The sequence below is a fragment of the Garra rufa genome, chromosome 8, assembly GCF_049309525.1.
Source record: "Garra rufa chromosome 8, GarRuf1.0, whole genome shotgun sequence".
NCBI classification, from domain to species: Eukaryota; Metazoa; Chordata; class Actinopteri; order Cypriniformes; family Cyprinidae; genus Garra; species Garra rufa.
In genome coordinates, this window is record NC_133368.1 from 9,005,960 (window position 1) to 9,025,946 (window position 19,987).

Consider the following 19,987-nt stretch of genomic DNA (forward strand, 5'->3'; position numbering starts at 1 on the left):
AGTACAGTTTTTTTGTTTAGTTCACAGTTTAGTTATTTTATTTTACAGTAAAGATTATTTTTTAATTTTTAATTTAATGAATTTTTTTTATTTGTTTTATTTTACAGTAAATATTTTTGTTTAGTTCACAAACATTGACAATAAGGTTTAATTAATTTAATTAAATTAAGTAAATATTTTTCATTTCATTTTATTTTATTTTATTTTATTTTATTTTATACAAACACTGTCAGTAAGTGTTTCCAACTAAACTAATTTCATTATATAAAATATTCATATATTTTAAATAAACCTTTAAATTTGCAAATAGAAATGAAAAAAATAAAATCAAATTTGAACTACCCAGAGCTTACTTTGAAAACCTTAATACTGGATGACGTCAGATGCCAGTTTTAAACTTGTTTAACCCTAAACTCTCTGTGACCCCAAACATCCTCAGCAAATCTCACATAAGGGTAAATGGAAGGTTATCATTAAAAATTGAACATTCACTTTTCTTTGACTTGAATTTGCGATTATGTCAGTGACACTTAGCACATCTCAAACTTCACTTAGCACTCCCACAGCAAATACTCACGTCCAGATTGCACTACCAGCATAAAATCTAAATCATCTCTAATCTTAAATCACACTAATCATGTCTCTTGTGTGTGTGTGTTTGTTTGTTTGTTTGTTTTCAGGTGTATGAGCACAGCGGCTCCCGGTGAAACTCCTGCAGTTGCAACCACATGTCCTCAAAGCAGAGAGAAGCTCTCAGCCCTTAAACAAGCTCTGCGTGCCCTCGGCTTCAACAGACTGGTACACACATGCTCGATAACACATGCGTTAAAAATCTAGACTTGCACAAATACAAATAAACTCTTTCTTTTCAAACTATTTCTCTGCATTTCAAGCTTAAAGCGTAATCACATAGGCTTGAGTTTTAGTTACAGTAAACTATAATAACCCTGATCCAGACACCGATTTAGTCCAATCCGAGCTGTCTCGTCTCAAGTAAGCAAAGACGTTCTGGTTTTAGGTGACTCACATGTGTAGCACAGAGAGACGGGGAGCTGGTATGCCTCTGGCTTTGGCAGCCACTTCAGACATGTTGTTCTGATTTATGTAGGTTTACACATTATAACTCATTACAGTATGTCTGGAGACTATAAAAATACACTACTCAGACTGGCTTTCGGCCTGAGGCCACTCTAACCTGTCAACCTGTGTGTTATGTTGTTATAATTAGGTAACGACTTGAAGAGTATGTTCACAATGGAACACTAGTATTTGACATGGTGTCCACTATGTACTATGTAGATGTTTGCACAAACACACGCACACCCTTATGGTAGAACTTGTACATTTTGTTACTGTGGAGGGTGTTTGTGTGCTTGGTTGACACTCTCACACACTCCTGACCTCCAGTCAGACAGTGTGTTCTAATCCTACCGGGAACCTGTAAATCTGCTTCATTAAAGGAGGATTGTTCTCTCATCCCATCAGTGCAGCAGGACCCTCGATGACCCTCACACACATTAACATAACACACAGTCTTGCACACCGCTGAATGTAGATCTGCCTCTGTTTTTTACTGTACATTCACACTCAATGCCTGCTGAGTATCTTAAAAAAAGTAACTTGCTTATCTCTTTCTTTTACACAGTGGTTCTCAATATTTTTACATTTGAGTAAAAAAAAAAAGATGGTGTAATGTCCAACACAATATTCAATATTCACCCTCTGTGTTTAATGCTGTAATTGACAGCACTTGTTTTCAGCTATTTTATTTTAATGACACTATATATAAAGTTAAGTAAGCATTTGTTTTCATTGATTCTTAAGATTCTAATTCTGTATGTTTAAAAAGAAATATTGCAGAGGCGGATATGATTTCAGCGTGCAACTTAAATGTTGGAGTTTTAGCGTTTTTTTAATGTTTTTTAAGTTTTAGAATTTTATGAAGATTATTTAAAAAAAAAATTAAAGCAAAAGTTATCCCCTTAATTGAAATTAATGTAATAAATTAAATATCAGATGAAACATTTGAACAATGTAGAAATTTATAAATGTTGCCTTTGCTACTGACTGGAATAAAATAAGTACTGAAATGACTAAAAAATAAATAAATGAAAAAATAAATACAAGTATAATAAAGGAGTACTAAGAATGACTAAAACGCATAAAATAAATACAATTAAACACAAACAAACAGACGAAAAACTAAAAATATGAGCAAATAAGCAAATAAATGGCAGAAATAAATTAAATCTAAGTGAAAATATTAAAAGAATAATAAAAAAACAAGCTCAAATTACACAAAAAAACACTACAAATAAAATAAAAACTAAATATTCTAAATATTAATAAATATTATTACAAATTGTTTTCATTGAGCTAATATAAAATATAAATATTAAATGAAAAAGACTACAATAAAAACTGAAAACATAAAAATAAAAGCAAATTCAAAATGTTAATAAATACTATTAAAAATGTTTTTCATTTAGCTATATTACTTAATTTTAATTATAGTATAAATATTTATACAAATTAATATAAAATACAAAAACATCTAAAATGAGTACAACTAAGACTACAAATAAAATAAAATAAAAAAACTGAAATAATAAATAAAATTATATTTTTTTCGTTATGTATTATATAAAAAAACTTAAAACAAAATGAAGTACTGAAACGACTTAAACTGTAGAAATAAATTAAATCTAAGTAGAAATATTAAAACAATAAAATAAAATACATGCACAAATTACTACATCTTAGATTCAAATTTAAATGAAAACAGAAAATTATAAATGTTGCTTTGGCAACTAACTGGAATAAAATAAGTACTGAAATCAAATTTAAACTGAAAAAAGTTAAAGTAGAAGTATTTACACTAATGAATAAAAACTACAAAAACACACAAAATAAATACTACAATTAAAATAAAAAAATAAAAATATAATTAAATTCAAAATGGTAATATATATATATATATATATATATATATATATATATATATATACTATTAAAAATGGTTTCCGTTGAGCTAAAATAATATATAAGTATTATATGAAAAGCTTCAGAAGTTTCCTTAGTGACTCACTGAATTAAAATAAGTACTAAAACGACTTAAACTGTAGAAATAAATTAAATCTAAGAAGACATATATAAAATTTAAAATAAAATACAAGCACAAATTACTACAGCTTAGATTAAATAATATGACATAATAATAAAAGTACTAAAATTACTCACATTTTAATTGAAACAAGTATAAATATTTATACTAGTAAATAAAAATTACAAAAACACAAAATGAATACAACTTAGCTTAGATTAAAATAAAAATAATAATACAAAATTATAAATGTTGCTTTGCCAACTAACTGGAACAAATTAAGTACTGAAATTAATCAAAACAAAATTGAAAAAAAAAAAGGTAGAAACATTTATACTAATTAATAAAAATGACAAAAACACGTAAAATGAATACTACAATTAAATAAAAAACACAAAAAAATATAAAAATTAAATCAAATTCAAAATATTAATAAATACAATTTAAAAGAATTGAGCTAAAATAAAGTATATGTATTAAATTGAAAACTTCAAATGTTTTCTTAGTGTCTAACCAATATAAAATAAGTAGTTAAACAACTTGAACTGTAGAAATAAATTTATTCCAAGTAAAAATATAAAAATTAATAATAAAATACAGACACAAGTTAGTAAAGCTTAGATTCAAATTAAAACCAGACAATTATAAATAGTGCCTTGACAACTCACTGGAATAAACTAAAATATAAATTAAAAGAAAAAAAATATAAAGTAGAAATATTTATACTAATTATTAATAATAATAAAAAACTAACACAATATTAGACTACATTTCAAATATATACAGTACAGACCAAAAGTTTGGACACACCTTCTCATTCAAAAGTGAAATATTAAAATAAAAGCAAATTCAAAATATAAATAAATACTATTAAAATTATTTTCGTTGAGCTCAAATAAAATATAAGTATTTAATGGAAAACTTTACTTAGCAACTAACCAAAAAAAAGAATTTAAATAAATAAATAAATAGAAATAGAAAAAAATTAAAATAAAATACAAGCACAAATTACTACAGCTGGATAAATGAAAACGTCTAGGTTACGTAGGTAACCCTCGTTCCCTGAAGGAGGGAACGGAGACGTTACATGGGAATTCGCTTAGAATCCAATCATATCTGAGCCTTATACAAAAGGCCAATGAAAATTGGCGAGTGGCATTTGCATGATGCGCCACGCCCCGTACATACGGGTATAAAAGGCGACGTCATGCGCCAGTCAGACAGGTTCTTCGCTGAGGAGCCGGGTTGAGCCGGCGTCAGCGCGACGACAGGGACGTGGCAGGGGATGTAACGTCTCCGTTCCCTCCTTCAGGGAACGAGGGTTACCTACGTAACCTAGACGTTCCCCTTCAGTCGAATCACTTCGACGTTACATGGGAACTGACCCTATGGAACAAGCCACGTCCCTGCGCCGCGTTACGCAACGACCACGTGCCGGCAGGCGGACGTGTCAACAGGCGGACGTTAACGTAACCTTCCCAACGCCCTGGGGCCCGAGAAGGGGGGTCCCCAGGGATGCCAGAAACTGAAGCAGGGGTTGGGGGGGCGGAGACATGAATTCTGTCCATGTGAAAATAAGAAATTCAATATATCCATAAGGGGGTTTTAGGGATATACGAGGGAAACAGAGGCCTTCTGGTTGACCCCTGGAAAAAATATAGAGAAAAATAGCCACAACCTGCGGGGCGAAGGAGACCCGGCAGGAGCACAGTCAAGAGCTACTCCGCGTCTAGCCCGGACTGAGGGGCATGGAGGACCCAGGTTCGCCGGAGGGAACAGACTGGGAGATAGCGCACGGATCCACGTGGGAATGGCGCAGCAAGCCGACACTAGCCGTCCTCCCGGTCACCTGTCAGAACTCGGGAGGACACGGCCTCTAAGCGAAGGTTGTAAAACCTGGCAAAGGTATTTGGTGTCGCCCAGCCGGCAGCTCTGCAGATGTCCGCTAATGAGGCGCCATGTGCCAACGCGTAGGAAGATGCAACACTCCATGTGGAGTGGGCATGCAAGCCTAAGGGGCAAGGCTCTCCCTGATACAAGTAAGACAGGGAGATGGCTTCTACCACCCAATGCGCCAACCTCTGTTTGGAGACAGCATTCCCTTTCTGCTGACCTCCGAAGCAGACAAAGAGCTGCTCAGTGCGTCTGAAGTGCCGAGTGCGGTCTACGTAAGTGCGCAGAGCACGGACTGGACACAACGATGCTATAGCTGGGTCTGCCTCCTCCAAGGGCAGAGCTTGCAGGTTCACCACCTGATCGCGGAAAGGCGTGGTGGGAACCTTGGGCACATAGCCGGGCCGGGGTCTCAGGATGACGTGAGAATCGCCGGGCCCGAACTCCAGGCACGCTTCGTCGACAGAGAAAGCTTGCAGATCCCCCACCCTCTTGATGGAGGCCAACGCAGTCAGGAGCGCTGTCTTCAATGACAGAAACTTAAGCTCAACTGAGGCGAGGGGCTCGAAGGGAGGTCCCCGCAGGCCCTGGAGGGCGACGGAGAGGTCCCAAGAGGGTACGAGGCGCGGTCTGGGAGGATTGATCCTCCTAGCGCCTCTGAGGAATCTCACGACCAGAGGGTGCTTACCTAGGGATGATCCATCCACTGCATCGTGATGTGCGGCAATAGCGGCGACATACACTTTGAGAGTCGAAGGGGACAGCCTGCGCTCCAACTTCTCTTGCAGGAAGGAAAGCACTACTGCAATCGTGCATCTCTGTGGGTCCTGTTTGCGTGAGGAACACCAGTCGACGAATAGACCCCACCTCAGTGCGTACGCCTGCCTTGTAGAGGGGGCTCGGGACTGAGTGATGGTTTCTACCACGGCCTGTGGAAGGCCGGCGAGGTCTGAAGCGTCCCGTCCAGGAGCCAGACGTGCAAGTTCCATAGATCGGGACGTGGGTGCCAAATAGTGCCCATCCCCTGAGAAAGAAGGTCCTTCCTCAAGGGGATTTTCCAGGGAGGGGCTGCCGCGAGGGAAATGAGTTCTGGGAACCAGGTCCTGGCAGGCCAGTATGGGGCGACCAGGAGAACCTGCTCCTCGTCCTCCCTGATCTTGCACAGGGTCTGTGCAAGGAGGCTCACTGGGGGAAAGGCGTACTTGGGCCCCGGAGGCCAGCTGTGGGCCAGAGCGTCCCTGCCGAGGGATACCTCGTTGAGGGAGAAGAACTGCTGGCAGTGGGAGGATTCGGGGGAGGCAAACAGATCTATCTGGGCCTCCCCGAAATGCCTCCAAATCAGCTGGACTGTCTCGGGGTGGAGTCGCCATTCTCCAGGGAGGGTGGACTGCCGTGAGAGCTGATCGGCTGCACGGTTGAGTTCCCCCGGAATGTGAATGGCACGTAGCGATTTTAGCCACGTTTGACTCCAGAGGAGCAGACGGCGGGCGAGTTGTGACATGCGACGGGAGCGGAGGCCGCCCTGGCGGTTGATATAAGCCACAGTCGCAGTGCTGTCGGTACGCACAAGTACGTGCTTCTGACGCAACGTCGGTCGGAAGCGACGAAGGGCCAGAAGCACAGCCAACAACTCGAGGCAATTGATGTGCCACTGCAGTCGAGGTCCTGTCCAGGAGCCCGAAGCTGCTTGCCCGTTGCACACAGCACCCCAACCCGTGGTGGAGGCATCCGTGTAAACCACGATGTGCCTGGACACCTGCCCCAGGGGTACTCCGGCCTGGAGAAAGGCAGGGTCTGACCACGGGCTGAACAGGCGGCGACACTGCGGGGAAACGCCAATCCGGAGTGTGCCACGGTGCCATGCCCGTCTCGGGACTCGGTCGTGTAGCCAGTGCTGAAGCGGTCTCATATGAAGCAAGCCCAGCGGCGTTACCGCGGCCGCAGCTGCCATATGCCCCAGGAGCCTCTGAAAAGTTTTTAGAGGAACCGCTGTCTTGTGCCTGAATAAATCTAGACATCTCAGCACCGACTGAGCGCGCTCGTTGGTGAGACGGGCTGTCATGGAGACCGAGTCCAGCTCCACGCCGAGAAAAGAGATCCTCTGCACTGGGGAGAGTTTGCTCTTTTCTCGGTTGACCTGAAGGCCCAGGCGGCTGAGGTGCTGAAGCACCAGGTCCCTCTGGTCGCAAAGCACCTCTCGAGAGTGGGCTATCAGAAGCCAGTCGTCGAGATAGTTGAGGATGCGGAAACCTGACAGCCAAAGAGGGGCCAGGGCCGCTTCCGCAACCTTGGTGAAAACGCGAGGAGAGAGGGACAGGCCGAATGGGAGAACTTTGTACTGGTATGCTCGACCCTCGAACGCAAACCGAAGAAAGGGCCTGTGGCGAGGAAGAATCGAGACATGGAAGTACGCGTCCTTCAGGTCGATGGCTGCAAACCAATCCTGGGGACGAATGCATGAGAGCATGCGCTTCGTCGTGAGCATCTTGAACGGCAGCCTGAGAAGGGACCGATTCAGGACTCTGAGATCCAGGATGGGTCTTAACCCACCACTCTTTTTGGGCACGATGAAGTAGGGACTGTAAAACCCTGACCTCATCTCGGCTGGAGGGACAAGCTCGATCGCATCCTTCGCCAGTAGGACTGCGACCTCTGCACGCAGGACAGCGGCGTGGGTGTCTGAGTGGACACGAGTGTGAAGGACACCTCTGTACCTGGGCGGAGCTTTGGCGAACTGAATCGCATAGCCGAGACGTACCGTCCGTATCAACCACCGCGAGGGGCTGGGGAGCTGAAGCCAGGCCCCCAAGCGCCTCGACAGGGGTGTCAAGGGAACGTTGACCGACGTGACCGTGGTGGGGCAGCCTAGGGGGGGAACAGGAAGGGGAGACAAGCTGCTCTGAGCAGGGCCTACCTTCTTCCCAGGTTCCCGCGCTGGCGAAAGACAGCTCCGAGTCCGGCTCCGAGAGGGCATCCTGGTGCCGCCCGGAACGGGAACACGGGGCCGAGGCCCCGGAGGTGAAGGAAATTGCTCTTTTATTGAAGTTGTGGGTACCGCCGACCCGTGGGCCGGCGGCAGCGTTAAAGTGCACAACAACCCCCGGCCCTCCAGCGGGAGCGGGGACGCAGATGTTCTCGTCCCCTGAAGAACAAACTTCTCCACCTCCGGGTTGCCCGCGTCAGGGACGTTTCGCGGCTCTCTTGCGGGTGTTCTTTGCAGGTCCCTGAGAGGCGGGCGGCGCCGCACCCCCGCGGCCAGCTCGACGTCGGGCCGTCTCCTTCTTGGGTTCAGCAGGCGACGGAGCAGGTTTGGTGGGGGCCGCGGGGGGGCGCCCTCGGCGACGAGCGGGGGGAGGCTGAGCCACCGGCGGCGGGATGGGTTTGGACTCGCGGCGGGGCAGGATGTGTTGAATGGCCTCCCTCTGCTTCTGGACTGCCGAGAACTGCTGGGCAAAGTCCTCGACAGTGTCGCCGAATAGGCCACTCTGGGAGATAGGAGCGTCAAGAAAGCGAGCTTTGTCGACGTCTGCCATCTGGGCCAGAGTGAGCCATAGGTGTCGCTCCTGGACCACGGCTGTGGACATCACCTGACCAAGGGAACGCGCCGTGACCTTCGTCGCCCGTAGGGCGAAGTCGGTGGCGGCGCGGAGTTCTTCCATAACCCCCTGGTCGGGACCACCCTCGTGCAGCTGTTTCAGGGCCTGGGCCTGATAAACTTGTAGGATCGCCATAGCATGCAGGGCGGTGGCGGCCTGTCCAGCGGCGTGGTAAACGCGGCCCGCAAGGGCGGACGAGCGCTCGCACGCCCTGGACGGGAGATGCGGACGATCCCTCCAGGTGGCAGCGCCGCGTGGGCACAAATGCACCGCCACAGCGCGCTCGACCCGGGGAATCGCTGCATACCCCCTGGCCGCCCCGCCATCGAGGGTGGTGAGGGGAGAGGAGCTGGGGCGGGGCCGTGATGAGAAGGGGGCCCGCCAGGATCTCGTCAGCTCCTCGTGCACCTCCGGGAAGAATGGGACCGAGGGGGGGCGAGGTGGAGCCGCGGGGGCCCTCCCCAGGAACCAATCATCCAGCCTAGAAGGATCGGCCGGGGGCGCCTGGGGCACCTCCAGACCGATCCCCCTGGCGGCCCGGAGGAGCATAGTCGATAGCTCAACGTCCACCTCAGACGGAGCGGCCACCTCTAGAGGGGGCCGCGCCGCCGAAGCGTCCGCCTCGCCGACCGACTCTCCCTCTGATGCTGCGGTCGACATCTCATCCTCCGCAGGAGCACCGAAGGAGACGCTCAGCCCGCTGGGCGGGGAAGCGTACTGCTCCGGGAACTCGACGGGACCACGCTGAGTGACAGAAGACCGCAGGGCTTTCTGGGCCGGCGGTGCGTTCTGCACGGTGACAGTTAAGTCCCCCCCGCGTCTCGCCGCGGTGGCCGAAAAGCATTGACGGCTTAACGACGGACCGCGAGAGGAAGACGGGGGGAGCCGCCTCGCGAACGAGCGGCGGGACTTCAGCGTGCTCATGGTCATGCATTCGCAATGAATGCATTCACCATCCATGAACGCTGCCTCAGCGTGCTCACTCCCCAAACACGTGAGGCAGTGATCATGTCCGTCCGCAGGAGGGAGGAAACTACCGCAACCTGAAGCGCACGGCCGAAAAGCCATTCTGAAAAGAACGTCTTACGGCCGCGAGAAATTGCTCTTTTAGCTCCCGGTCTGCCCAGGGAAAAAGCCGCGGGGCGGCTGTGCACTCAACGGGACTCTCTCGCTGGAAAGCAGAGCGGCTGTAGTGGCCGTGAAAACGGCAGCCCGCGGGAGATCGCTGACGGCTGCAGAAGGATAAGCTCTTTTAGTTGCAGCACGTCAGGAGAGAGAGCAGGAACTCTGGAAGAACTCTTTTGAAGATTGTAGACTCTTAGCAGAGAAAGCAGGCTCAACATTCAGACGGATCTGAAGCGAAGAAGCTGTCTGACTGGCGCATGACGTCGCCTTTTATACCCGTATGTACGGGGCGTGGCGCATCATGCAAATGCCACTCGCCAATTTTCATTGGCCTTTTGTATAAGGCTCAGATATGATTGGATTCTAAGCGAATTCCCATGTAACGTCGAAGTGATTCGACTGAAGGGGAACTGAAATATAAGCTATTTTAAAATATTATTAGATACTATTATAGATTTATAAAATTAATTATCTGATTTTTTTACTGCACATACTAGTGGTGGGGTGAATTGAGCAAAATCTACTAATTGGAAATATTTTTGTATGTATATATTGTTTTTTTACACACACACACACACACACACACACACACACACACACACACACACACTACAATCTGGTAAAAAATGCTGATTTTGTTTCTCATATTTTCGCTTAGGTCATATATAGGTGCTGTAATCAATGTTAGATGTTCTGGAGTCTTCAGCAGACTTAAACTCCAATTTTGTATTCTATTTTCAGCCAACAAATTAGACATGCATCCTATTTCTACAACTCATTTCTGTATTTAGAAATGAAACCGGAGAGCAGCAGATGTCATGTCAGTGTTGTCAAAAGTGGTTAAGAAGTAGCAAACTAGCACTCCAAACAAACAAGTGAAAATTTAATTTGATTCTGTAATTTGGACTGAGCCCACAAATGTAACTCCACTGAGCTGCTTCATAAATCCAAGTCTGACTCTCAGCACTTTGTTTGTTTGTTTTGCAGGAGGTGGAGAATTTGTTTGTGGTCCTCTCAGCGCTGCTGCACTTGGGAGACGTGCGCTTCACCGCCCTGACAGACGCTGACACTGCATTTGTGTCCGACTTGCAGCTGCTAGATAGAGGTCAGTCGCGCAGCTGCGCCGTGAGGCCAGCAGGGGCCGATCTCCTCCACCAGGAGGCCTAAAGGATAGACGGGGAAAGTGGGTGGGTGACTACACAGCAAGAACTGTGTCACACACCATCCTGGCTTGTTTACATCAGTGGCCTAATAGCAAGAATCAGTCACCATGCAATGGAAAACTCTTTCTTTGCCGCTTTAATACACGTTCATGTCATACAATTTTGCGCTAATTGGCGTTTTTAGCCACATACATGCACAGGGTCACCTGTTTCCTTAAGCCCTGCGGAGCAGTGGGGCGGAACAGAACAGCCACTCACTGCTCTTCGTGTTACATAATGACACACATAATAGTAAGCCTGAGTAAACAAGTGACGTCAGCACCCGCAAATACACAAACTGATACATTCACATCCGTATGAGGTTCCCGTCGTTGTGGATACGTGAGATCACATATAAACATGGCCCATTATACACTAATGGGTACACTCCACCCAAACACACTCATACACTGAAATGGTAGCACACTAGGTGCCAAATACAAACAGTAATAGTGCAAAATAGGAAGTAAATGGAAGGCCTGGACTCATAGTTGAAAGGTGTTAGATGTGTTACTGCATGTTATGTTGACTCTGATGAGCCATGTGTGAAAATGGTAAATTTGTTAAATAGTAAGTGTGCCGTTTATGTCATGTGAGCTTTTAGAAGTTTGTAAGTATTTTTTTTGTTTTTTGTAAATATTTTTGAAAGCCTTTTATGAAAGTCTAAAATAATAATAATAAGTAGATAATTTTTTTTTCTGAATTTTGAGCATCATTACTCCAGTCTTTACTGTCACTTGAACCTTTAAAAATCATTCTTATATGCTGATTTGCTAATTAAGAATCATTTATTATTATTTTGTTTTGTTTTTATATGTTTTTATTTTTATGTTTTTATGTTTAATATTTTTGTGGAAACTGATTATATTTTACAAAATTACTGATCCCAAATTTTTCAACAGTAGCGTATTAATTATAAATAATAAAAACCCATGTGAAAATGCAATTTATTATTACATAATTAATAATTAAGAAGCAAGAAATTGATGCCTGCCATGAATTAAAACCAGATGATAATGGCAAATATTTGCAAAAAGGACTTTCCTAACGTACATTTTTTTTATTTTATTTTATTTTATTTTATTTTATTTTATTTTATTTTATTTTATTTTATTTTATTTTCACAGTAAGGATTTTTGTTTAGTTCACAAACATTGCTACTTAGGGGTAATATTTATTTATTTATTTATTTATTTGTTTTTATTAATTTTTGTTTAGTTCATTTGTGTGACCAGGGACCATTTATTTATTTATTTATTTATTTTTTACAGTAAGGGTCTTTGTTTAGTTCACAAACATTGCCAATGAGGGTTTATTTTATAAAAAAAAAAATTAATAAAGCTTTTTAGTATTTTTAATTTTGTTGTTTTTTTTTTTTTACAGTCAGGATTTTTGTTTAGTTTACAAACATTGCCAGTGAGGGTTTTATTTTATTTTATTTTATTTTATTTTATTTTATTATTTATAAACACTGCAAGTAAGTGTTTCAAAATAAGGTAATTTTAATAAACCAAAATATTTATATATTTTAAATAAACCTTTAAATTTGCAAATTTGCTTAGAAAGAAAACCAACTTGAAAAGTAATTTTTTTGGTATTTTATTTTTATTTAAATACTGATTTCAAATGTGGCTCATTCAATCAGAATTTAGATTTTGTAACCGTTTGTAATCACATCAATGTGTCTGAATGTTTTTTTTTTTTTTTGTCTGTAGCGGCCGGGATGCTGCAGGTGAGCTCTGAGGATCTCGGCTCTGCCCTTACGTCTGATGTGCAGTGTTTTAAAGGTACAACTTTCAGCTTCCATTCACCAGCATCAATCAACACAGACTGAGCACTGTCCATTAAAGTCAGCTTGTTTAGCATAACACCAAACATGGAGTAAATCTCACTGCCGGGAGTCCTGCTGACACCATTCATTGAGATCTACTGGCCTTTGCCCAGTCACAAACTCATCAATGAATGTGGCCTCAAGCATTTGGCCTTGGATTGTGTTACTAGTGAGCCCAATTTGACTCAATTGGATAACTGCCTTCTCATTCAAAATACACGTAGTTCTTTTGCGAGGTCTAGACTGTGTGCATGTTATGCCATTATATAACAAGAGCAGAGTATGTATGAATCACATGATGTCTGGACGTTAATCTAATTCAGCCGACGAGGACAAACTGAACTATTGCCTAAAAATTACAAGCACACTTGGCATTGTTTTGTGTCTGTCTGTGATTTCTCTCTCTGTCTGTCTCTTTGGCTTTGTCATGCATCCATGCCTCTCTTTTAAAGAGATAGTACACCCAAAATCTCAATTCTGTTATCATTTACTCTCCAAAAAATGTCCAAAAATATGTTAATATAAAACTGGTTGATATCACTTGTGCACTATTTTCCAAATCTTCTGACTCTATATGTTAGCTTTACATGATAGATAGATCAGTATTTTAATGCTTTTATTCACTTAAAATCTAAAAACTTATGACAGAGTTACCCAATTTGCATTATATTGTATTATAAGTCAAATCTTTTTAGTAAATCAGTTGGTCTGTTTCATAATAACGGTCCGAATTGTTTGTTAATGAATCTGAGTGATCTGGTTTATGACTCAGTGATCTAAAAGGGAAAAAAATCAGTGGATAAAAATGAAATTTGCTTTTATCATACTTTTAATGATGCTAATTTCCTTTCATAATTATATGGACTTCAAGGGAACACAAAATGAGTCATTTTACTAAAGTCATATGGCCCTTGTTCCCAAATTCTGTGTTTAAGCATGTCTAATTATTATTATTTTTTTCCTCTTTTATTTTGTGTTTCTCTTTATCTTTTTTTTTTTCAGTTTTAGTTTTTCTGGCATTGTTTTTGGATTTTGTGTTTCTCTTTCTCTGTATTTCAATTTTAGTTATTCTGGATTCCTTTTAAATTCTTCATAAGTTGCAATTAATTAGGTTGTTTTTTAATTAATTACATTTAATAATCAAAAAACTACCTACTTAATTACAACTTTCACAATTTAACATTCATTTATTAAAATGAAAAAAAAAATAATAATAATAATTAGGGCCCTATGACTTTTTCTGTTCCATTATTAACAAAGTCTGTGTTTAAGCATGTCTAATTATTTATTTTTTCCTTTTTTAAAAAAAATTCATCTGGATTCTGTTTTTCATTTGTTTTGGAGCCTGTTATTTATTTATTTGTTCTAACTTTTCTGGATTACGTTTATTCCCACCATTTTAATTATTTTGGATTTGATTTTTTTTTTTTTTTTTCCAGTTTAAATTTTTCTGGGTTCCTTTAGATTTTTTTTTTTCATTTAAATTAAATGTTATTAATCAAATAGCATGCCTGATTCATTAAATCATGCAACTTAGACAATTTAAAAAATTAATTTTTTTGAGGCCTTATGAATTTATTCATATATTATATATATATTTATTCCTCTCATGTTTGTTTTATTTTAAAACTATTATACCAAATTCTGTGTTTAAGCATGTCTAATGATTTGAATGCTTAACAACATCATTTATTAAAATTTAGTTTTGAAAAAAAAAAAATGTATCTCTTACTCAAGTAAAAGTTAAAGTCTTTATTTATTTATTTGGCTAATAAAGGGGGTTTACTAATAAAATGAACACATGGAGGAAATTGAGTGATTATTCCTTGAAAAAAAAAAAGTGTGAATACTTTTAGTAGTTGTAGTAACGTTACATACATTCTACTATACAATAGTAATATAATTCTGACAATTTCTTCAAGTTCAGTACCACTGACAAGCATCTAAACTTGTCAAATGTGTGGTAAGTACTGCCGCTGTAGTATAACGTTACACAGAGCACGTGCAATCGCAAATCTCAAAAGTGAAAGTAAAAAGCGATCGCGCATTCAAAACGACAGTTTCAATGCCCCGCATATTAATAGAGGCTTGAGCTCCGTAATTAATTATATATTTTCCTCCATGTATTTCCTTCCTGCTGTGTGAGAGATAAATGAGCTGCTCTGTGAAACAGCCAATCACATAAGAGCTTGTCATTATTATTCATGAACCTTCCAAATAAGGTAATAACAGACCATTTCATTCTAGGGATAAATCTTAGGGTTGTAAATAGACTTGTAAAACCGTTTCCATATATATATACCTTCTAGGGGTGTGCAAAGCAGCCGGTATTTGTATCTGTATTTGTATTTGTTGAGGGGGGAAAAGTATTTGTATTTGTATTTGTATTCGAGTAAAATTCAAAATAGGCGTAAAAATAATGAGTGACTGGAATCTATGCTAAGGTTAACTATCCTATAGCCTACATCTTGCTGTCTGCAAAAGACAGAGTAACTTAAACGTACCATATAAGGGGCCGGTAACATGTCGCACCTAAAAACGCATGGAAAACGCTAGGCGCGCCCAGAGCTATAGCCATCTCTATGGCTGAAGCTGATTCGTTGGTTCTTGTCACATGACCCGCGGTGCGATCGCAGCATTCAAATACATTATATGGGTAAAAGTTGAGATGTTTTTATCAATATGCGGCGCGGATGCGCCTGGAAAAAACTAGCGCGTCATGAGCGCGTCGCTTCTATTATGAGCGTGCATACCGCGCGTCTACATTTGAAATAACGAACTTGAGCGCGCAAAAGACCCTACATGTGAACGGCCCCTAATGGAATAATCTCCCGATCAAACTCCGCTTCCCGAAAGTTATAAACTGCCTCTGGAACCCAGTTAAGGTACAACAATCTATTCAACAAAAATAGTGATGCAGTGAAGTCTTTTTTCGCTTAGCCTAGTGTTCTCTGTTGCTGTGTGGAGCAGCCTGTGTCAGTCACCTCTAGGGGTGGGTATCGTTTGAATTTTATCGATTTCGATTCCGATTCCGATTCCACTTATCGATTCCGATTCTTTTCGATTCCCAGTTTCGATTCCGATTTAGTAAAAAAAAAAAAAAACAACAAACACAAAAGTCAAACATTAATATATTAAACATGTTTATTTTCAGTGCTAGCTTGCAACATATTATTTTATTACAGGGGTTCTCAACCTTTTTTATATCAGGGCCCCCTTCTTCTCGGGTCAGTTTTGCAAGGCCCCCCTATGCCTGACATTTCCTCTAAAGGTGTTTATTTTTTAACCTTTTTTATTAACCTAAACATTAGTTTTGCCTTTTTATTTTCTCCTGCATGTTATTAAAAAAATCAAGCAAACTTTAAATTAAAGCTATACTTTTGAATTTAAAAGAAAATCCTCTGCTCTAACTTTTTTAACATGAATACACACATACAGATTTAAAGCACCTAAATTATTTAATTCAGACATTCTTCACAACTTCAGAGTACTCTTTCTTAAGTGACTGAATATCTACTGTTTGTATTCATTATAAAATAAACATATAAATGAAAAATACAGTAAATACATTGTAAATATGCTGGTGCTCATATGTGCTTAAACACCACTGACCCTTACAAGATCCACCTCTATGGGTAAGCATTCATTATAAAAAACTCACAGGACATTCATTTTGAAAACTATGCAAATATTTTGAAATTTCACGCAAAAATACTATGGATCAGAGCACCGAAAGCATGAATAGTTTGTGAATCAACAGCGGACTTATGCGTGCCTAATGTACGACTCCGATATACAAGAATGAATACATTAGGCACGCGCGAGTTCGTTACTATTACTCTGGTCATCTTTGTCTTTACATTACCGGGAGGGTTTGTTTCATGCAGCCAAGAGATAAAGTAGATACCTGTCTTCCCGCGGGGGTATAAGTGACTTTTATGTGGGCTTTTGCGGGACGAAATAACATATATTCCTTCTGGAGTGGGCGGGCGCAGGACTAAAATCCGTCCCTTGCAGATCTCTAAGATGAAGTTTGCGTGCAGCGGTAGATTTGTCTTCGGTTTTTACAAAGCGTAGACACACTTTTAAACGCTTACCTTGATCCATCTTTTCGACTGATGTTTACATTACCACGTAAAGTCCTGGCAGATTGCACGCGCGGAAGGTCCTGGCAGATCACTAGATGGAAAAAATGCAACCAGGAATCGAAACGAGGAATCGAAATTTTAATATTATAACAAGTATCCGATTCTTTATCTTAAGTATCCGATTCCAGAATCGGAATCGATTTTCGATTCCCAACCCTAGTCACCTCTTTTACCCCCACCCCCCGACTCCTGAATGTCACTCACTCACTCACTCATGAGGGCACGGCACTGCGGTCTCATGAGGAAACGCAGCTTTTTGATATAACGTTTTTCTTGTTCCCGAATACAAATATTTTTTAAAAGTATTTGTTCGAAATAAGTATTTGTAAAAAACACACTATTTGTGCCTTTCCGAATATCGTATTCAGGTTCGGCTCCACCCCTAATACCTTCTATGTAGATATCAGAGAACAATTTGAAATATTGTATCAATGCATTCTATGGCACATTTTTTTCAATATTTACAGACACTAGTCCATATCAAGGTTTGATTTAAGTGTACTGACCTACTTTTGATAAATTCATCCAAACTTTGAAAACTTCTGTGACATTCCATGTTATACAGTAAATTGCATTTTTATGAAATCATAGGGCCCTACACAGGTATGGGAAGATGTGAGGGAGAGTAAATGTTGCAGTTTTTGGGTGAGCTAGTCTTGTGATGATTTGTTGTTTTGGTTATCGTACTAAACAAGTAAACAATTCAGAAATGAATGCCATCTTTACAATGCCACTCTTGTGTGCACTTGTGTAGTGTAAAGTATGCAGAGGATGAATTCATCTCTGATATGCGACAATAGCAAGGCACTGATTGACGGTCACACTTTGGCGGTGTGTGCATCTGGATGTTGACGCACTGTGGCGGTCATGAATGGCATAGCGAATGTGGTGGTTCAGTGTCTGACATCATCAAAGGTCACATCATCGTAGTCCGAGTGCTATGTGTCCTCCACATTAGCATGCGCTGTGTCCCCTCAGCTGGCACTGCCAACAAGGGAACGCTTGTTTTTCTGCCACCCACATGCGGCATATATCAGTCAAAATGTGACACACTGTCTCCAGTTTGTTTTTCCCTTTGCTCTGTTCCCCTGTTGTTTTGAGGAGTCACTGACTGTTTTGATGTTTTTTACTGAAAGGATCAGCTTGCGTTTAGATGCTGATCCTGCAATACTGGTTAATGCTGGGTCGGTGGCGGTCTAGCAATAGGACAGCAAAACAACCAGCGTGTTCTTTTTGGTGACGCTGGTTGACCTTGGTGGATAAAGGAATAATTCACCACAAAAATGAAAATGCCAAACAGCTTCTGATGGTTTCAAACTTGTATGACTGACTTCTTCTCTGGAACACAAAGTTGTTTAGTAGAGTATTGATGCTGTTTTTCTGTTTTAATGGTTGATTAATCATACTGATGTCTGCTGATTTAAATAAATAAATATCGTTTATTAATTTATTTATTTTAAGGAAAAAATCTCTGTCCCAACTAATGCTGTCAACAATAGAGTCAACTCTCTCATTTGGTACATTAATATAATATTACAGGTTAAAATTAACAACAGAGCGGAAACTATTATAATCAATTGCTTTTTATATTGAGATATAATAATCACATTGTTGTATTCAACATACATTTATTCAATCTGACATGTTTTATTGGTGTTGCTGCTTGAACTGAAGTGGCGACAGTGGTCTTTGATTTGAGAGCTGAGACTTTTTGTTTCAGAAGTAACAAAGCACAGAGTGGATAGGAGGCACATTACAAACATGGTCTAATGAATAGGAAAAACACGGACCTGGCAACCCTGGCTTGAACTACAGGTGATTCATAGAGTCAAATAGAACCCAAGTTAATGCCCCTATTTTTAATTTTTATTTTTTTATAAAGTGGAAGTAAACTTCAGCAGCCCTAAAGTCCTAGATTCTTAGAATTAAACCGCTTCCCTCTAGTCTTTTAATTTAATTTAATTTATTTTTATTTATTTATTTTTATTTTATAGCAAACTAACCAACTGTGAACACTGGATAACTTTTCTGAGGTAAATGTTAAGTGACATTGTTCACAAGCTATTTTATTGACATGTTTTATTTGTGCTGCTGCTTGAATTGAACCGGCTTAAAGGGGTCATCCGGTGCCACATGCACTTTTACATGCTGGTTGAACTGAAATGTGTGTTAGGAGTGCGTGTACACAACCACCCTAGAATGACAATGATCCGCCCAGTAGTTTTCTTTTAACAGACCGAGACAGAGACCGCTCCTGCGATAGTTCATAGCCAGCAATGTTTTAGCATAGACCTGTCCTGGGTGTAAACTGACAGCTCTGAGGGAATGTGACCGCCGATCTACCTAAATTGGTTAATGTTTACACAAATCATTTTTCACCATACTGCTTTATAAACGAGGGTCAGTATAAAGCTTAGCTTTGTAATGCTAGATGGTTTAAAACGGTGTCTGTTAATGATTAAGATATAACGTTAACACAATACCTGCAAACGTGTTTACAGCCCGCAACTGCACATGAGTAAAGACTATAACATGCACATTAATGTATTTCAATATAAGGACGGAGTAAGTTATGTTAACCGATCACTTTTTTGCTCTTCTTCAATCAGCTATGCCTCAGTAAACACAACACGTTCAGCTCTGTACCACAGTAAACACAACGTGTTCGTCTCTTTACCACAGTAAACACACCTGCGTTCATCTCTTTACCACAGTAAACACAGTAAACACATCGTGCTCGTCTCTTTACCACAGTAAACACACCCGTGTTTGTCTCTTTACCACAGTAAACACACCCGTGCTTGTCTCTTTACCACAGTAAACACAGTAAACACATCGCATTCGTCTCTTTACCACAGTAAACACACCCGCGTTTGTCTCTTTACCACAGTAAACACACCCGCGTTTGTCTTTTACCACAGTAAACACACCCGCTTTGTCTCTTTACCACAGTAAACACATCGCGTTCATCTCTTTACCACAGTAAACACATCGCGTTCGTCTCTTTACCACAGTAAACACAGTAAACACATCGCGTTCGTCTCTTTACCACAGTAAACACATCGCGTTCGTCTCTTTACCACAGTAAA

General features: G+C 40.9%; 1 protein-coding gene across 1 annotated transcript in view; it reads left to right on the top strand.

Annotated features, from left to right (window-relative positions):
• myo16 (myosin XVI) overlaps positions 1 to 19,987 on the top strand; it is a 341,691-nt gene that overhangs the window by 189,189 nt on the left and 132,515 nt on the right. Inside the window, exons 17-19 of the mRNA XM_073846062.1 lie at positions 681 to 798; positions 10,705 to 10,822; positions 12,635 to 12,706. Coding sequence (XP_073702163.1) covers positions 681 to 798; positions 10,705 to 10,822; positions 12,635 to 12,706 — 308 coding nt within the window. The remainder of the gene's footprint in view (positions 1 to 680; positions 799 to 10,704; positions 10,823 to 12,634; positions 12,707 to 19,987) is intronic.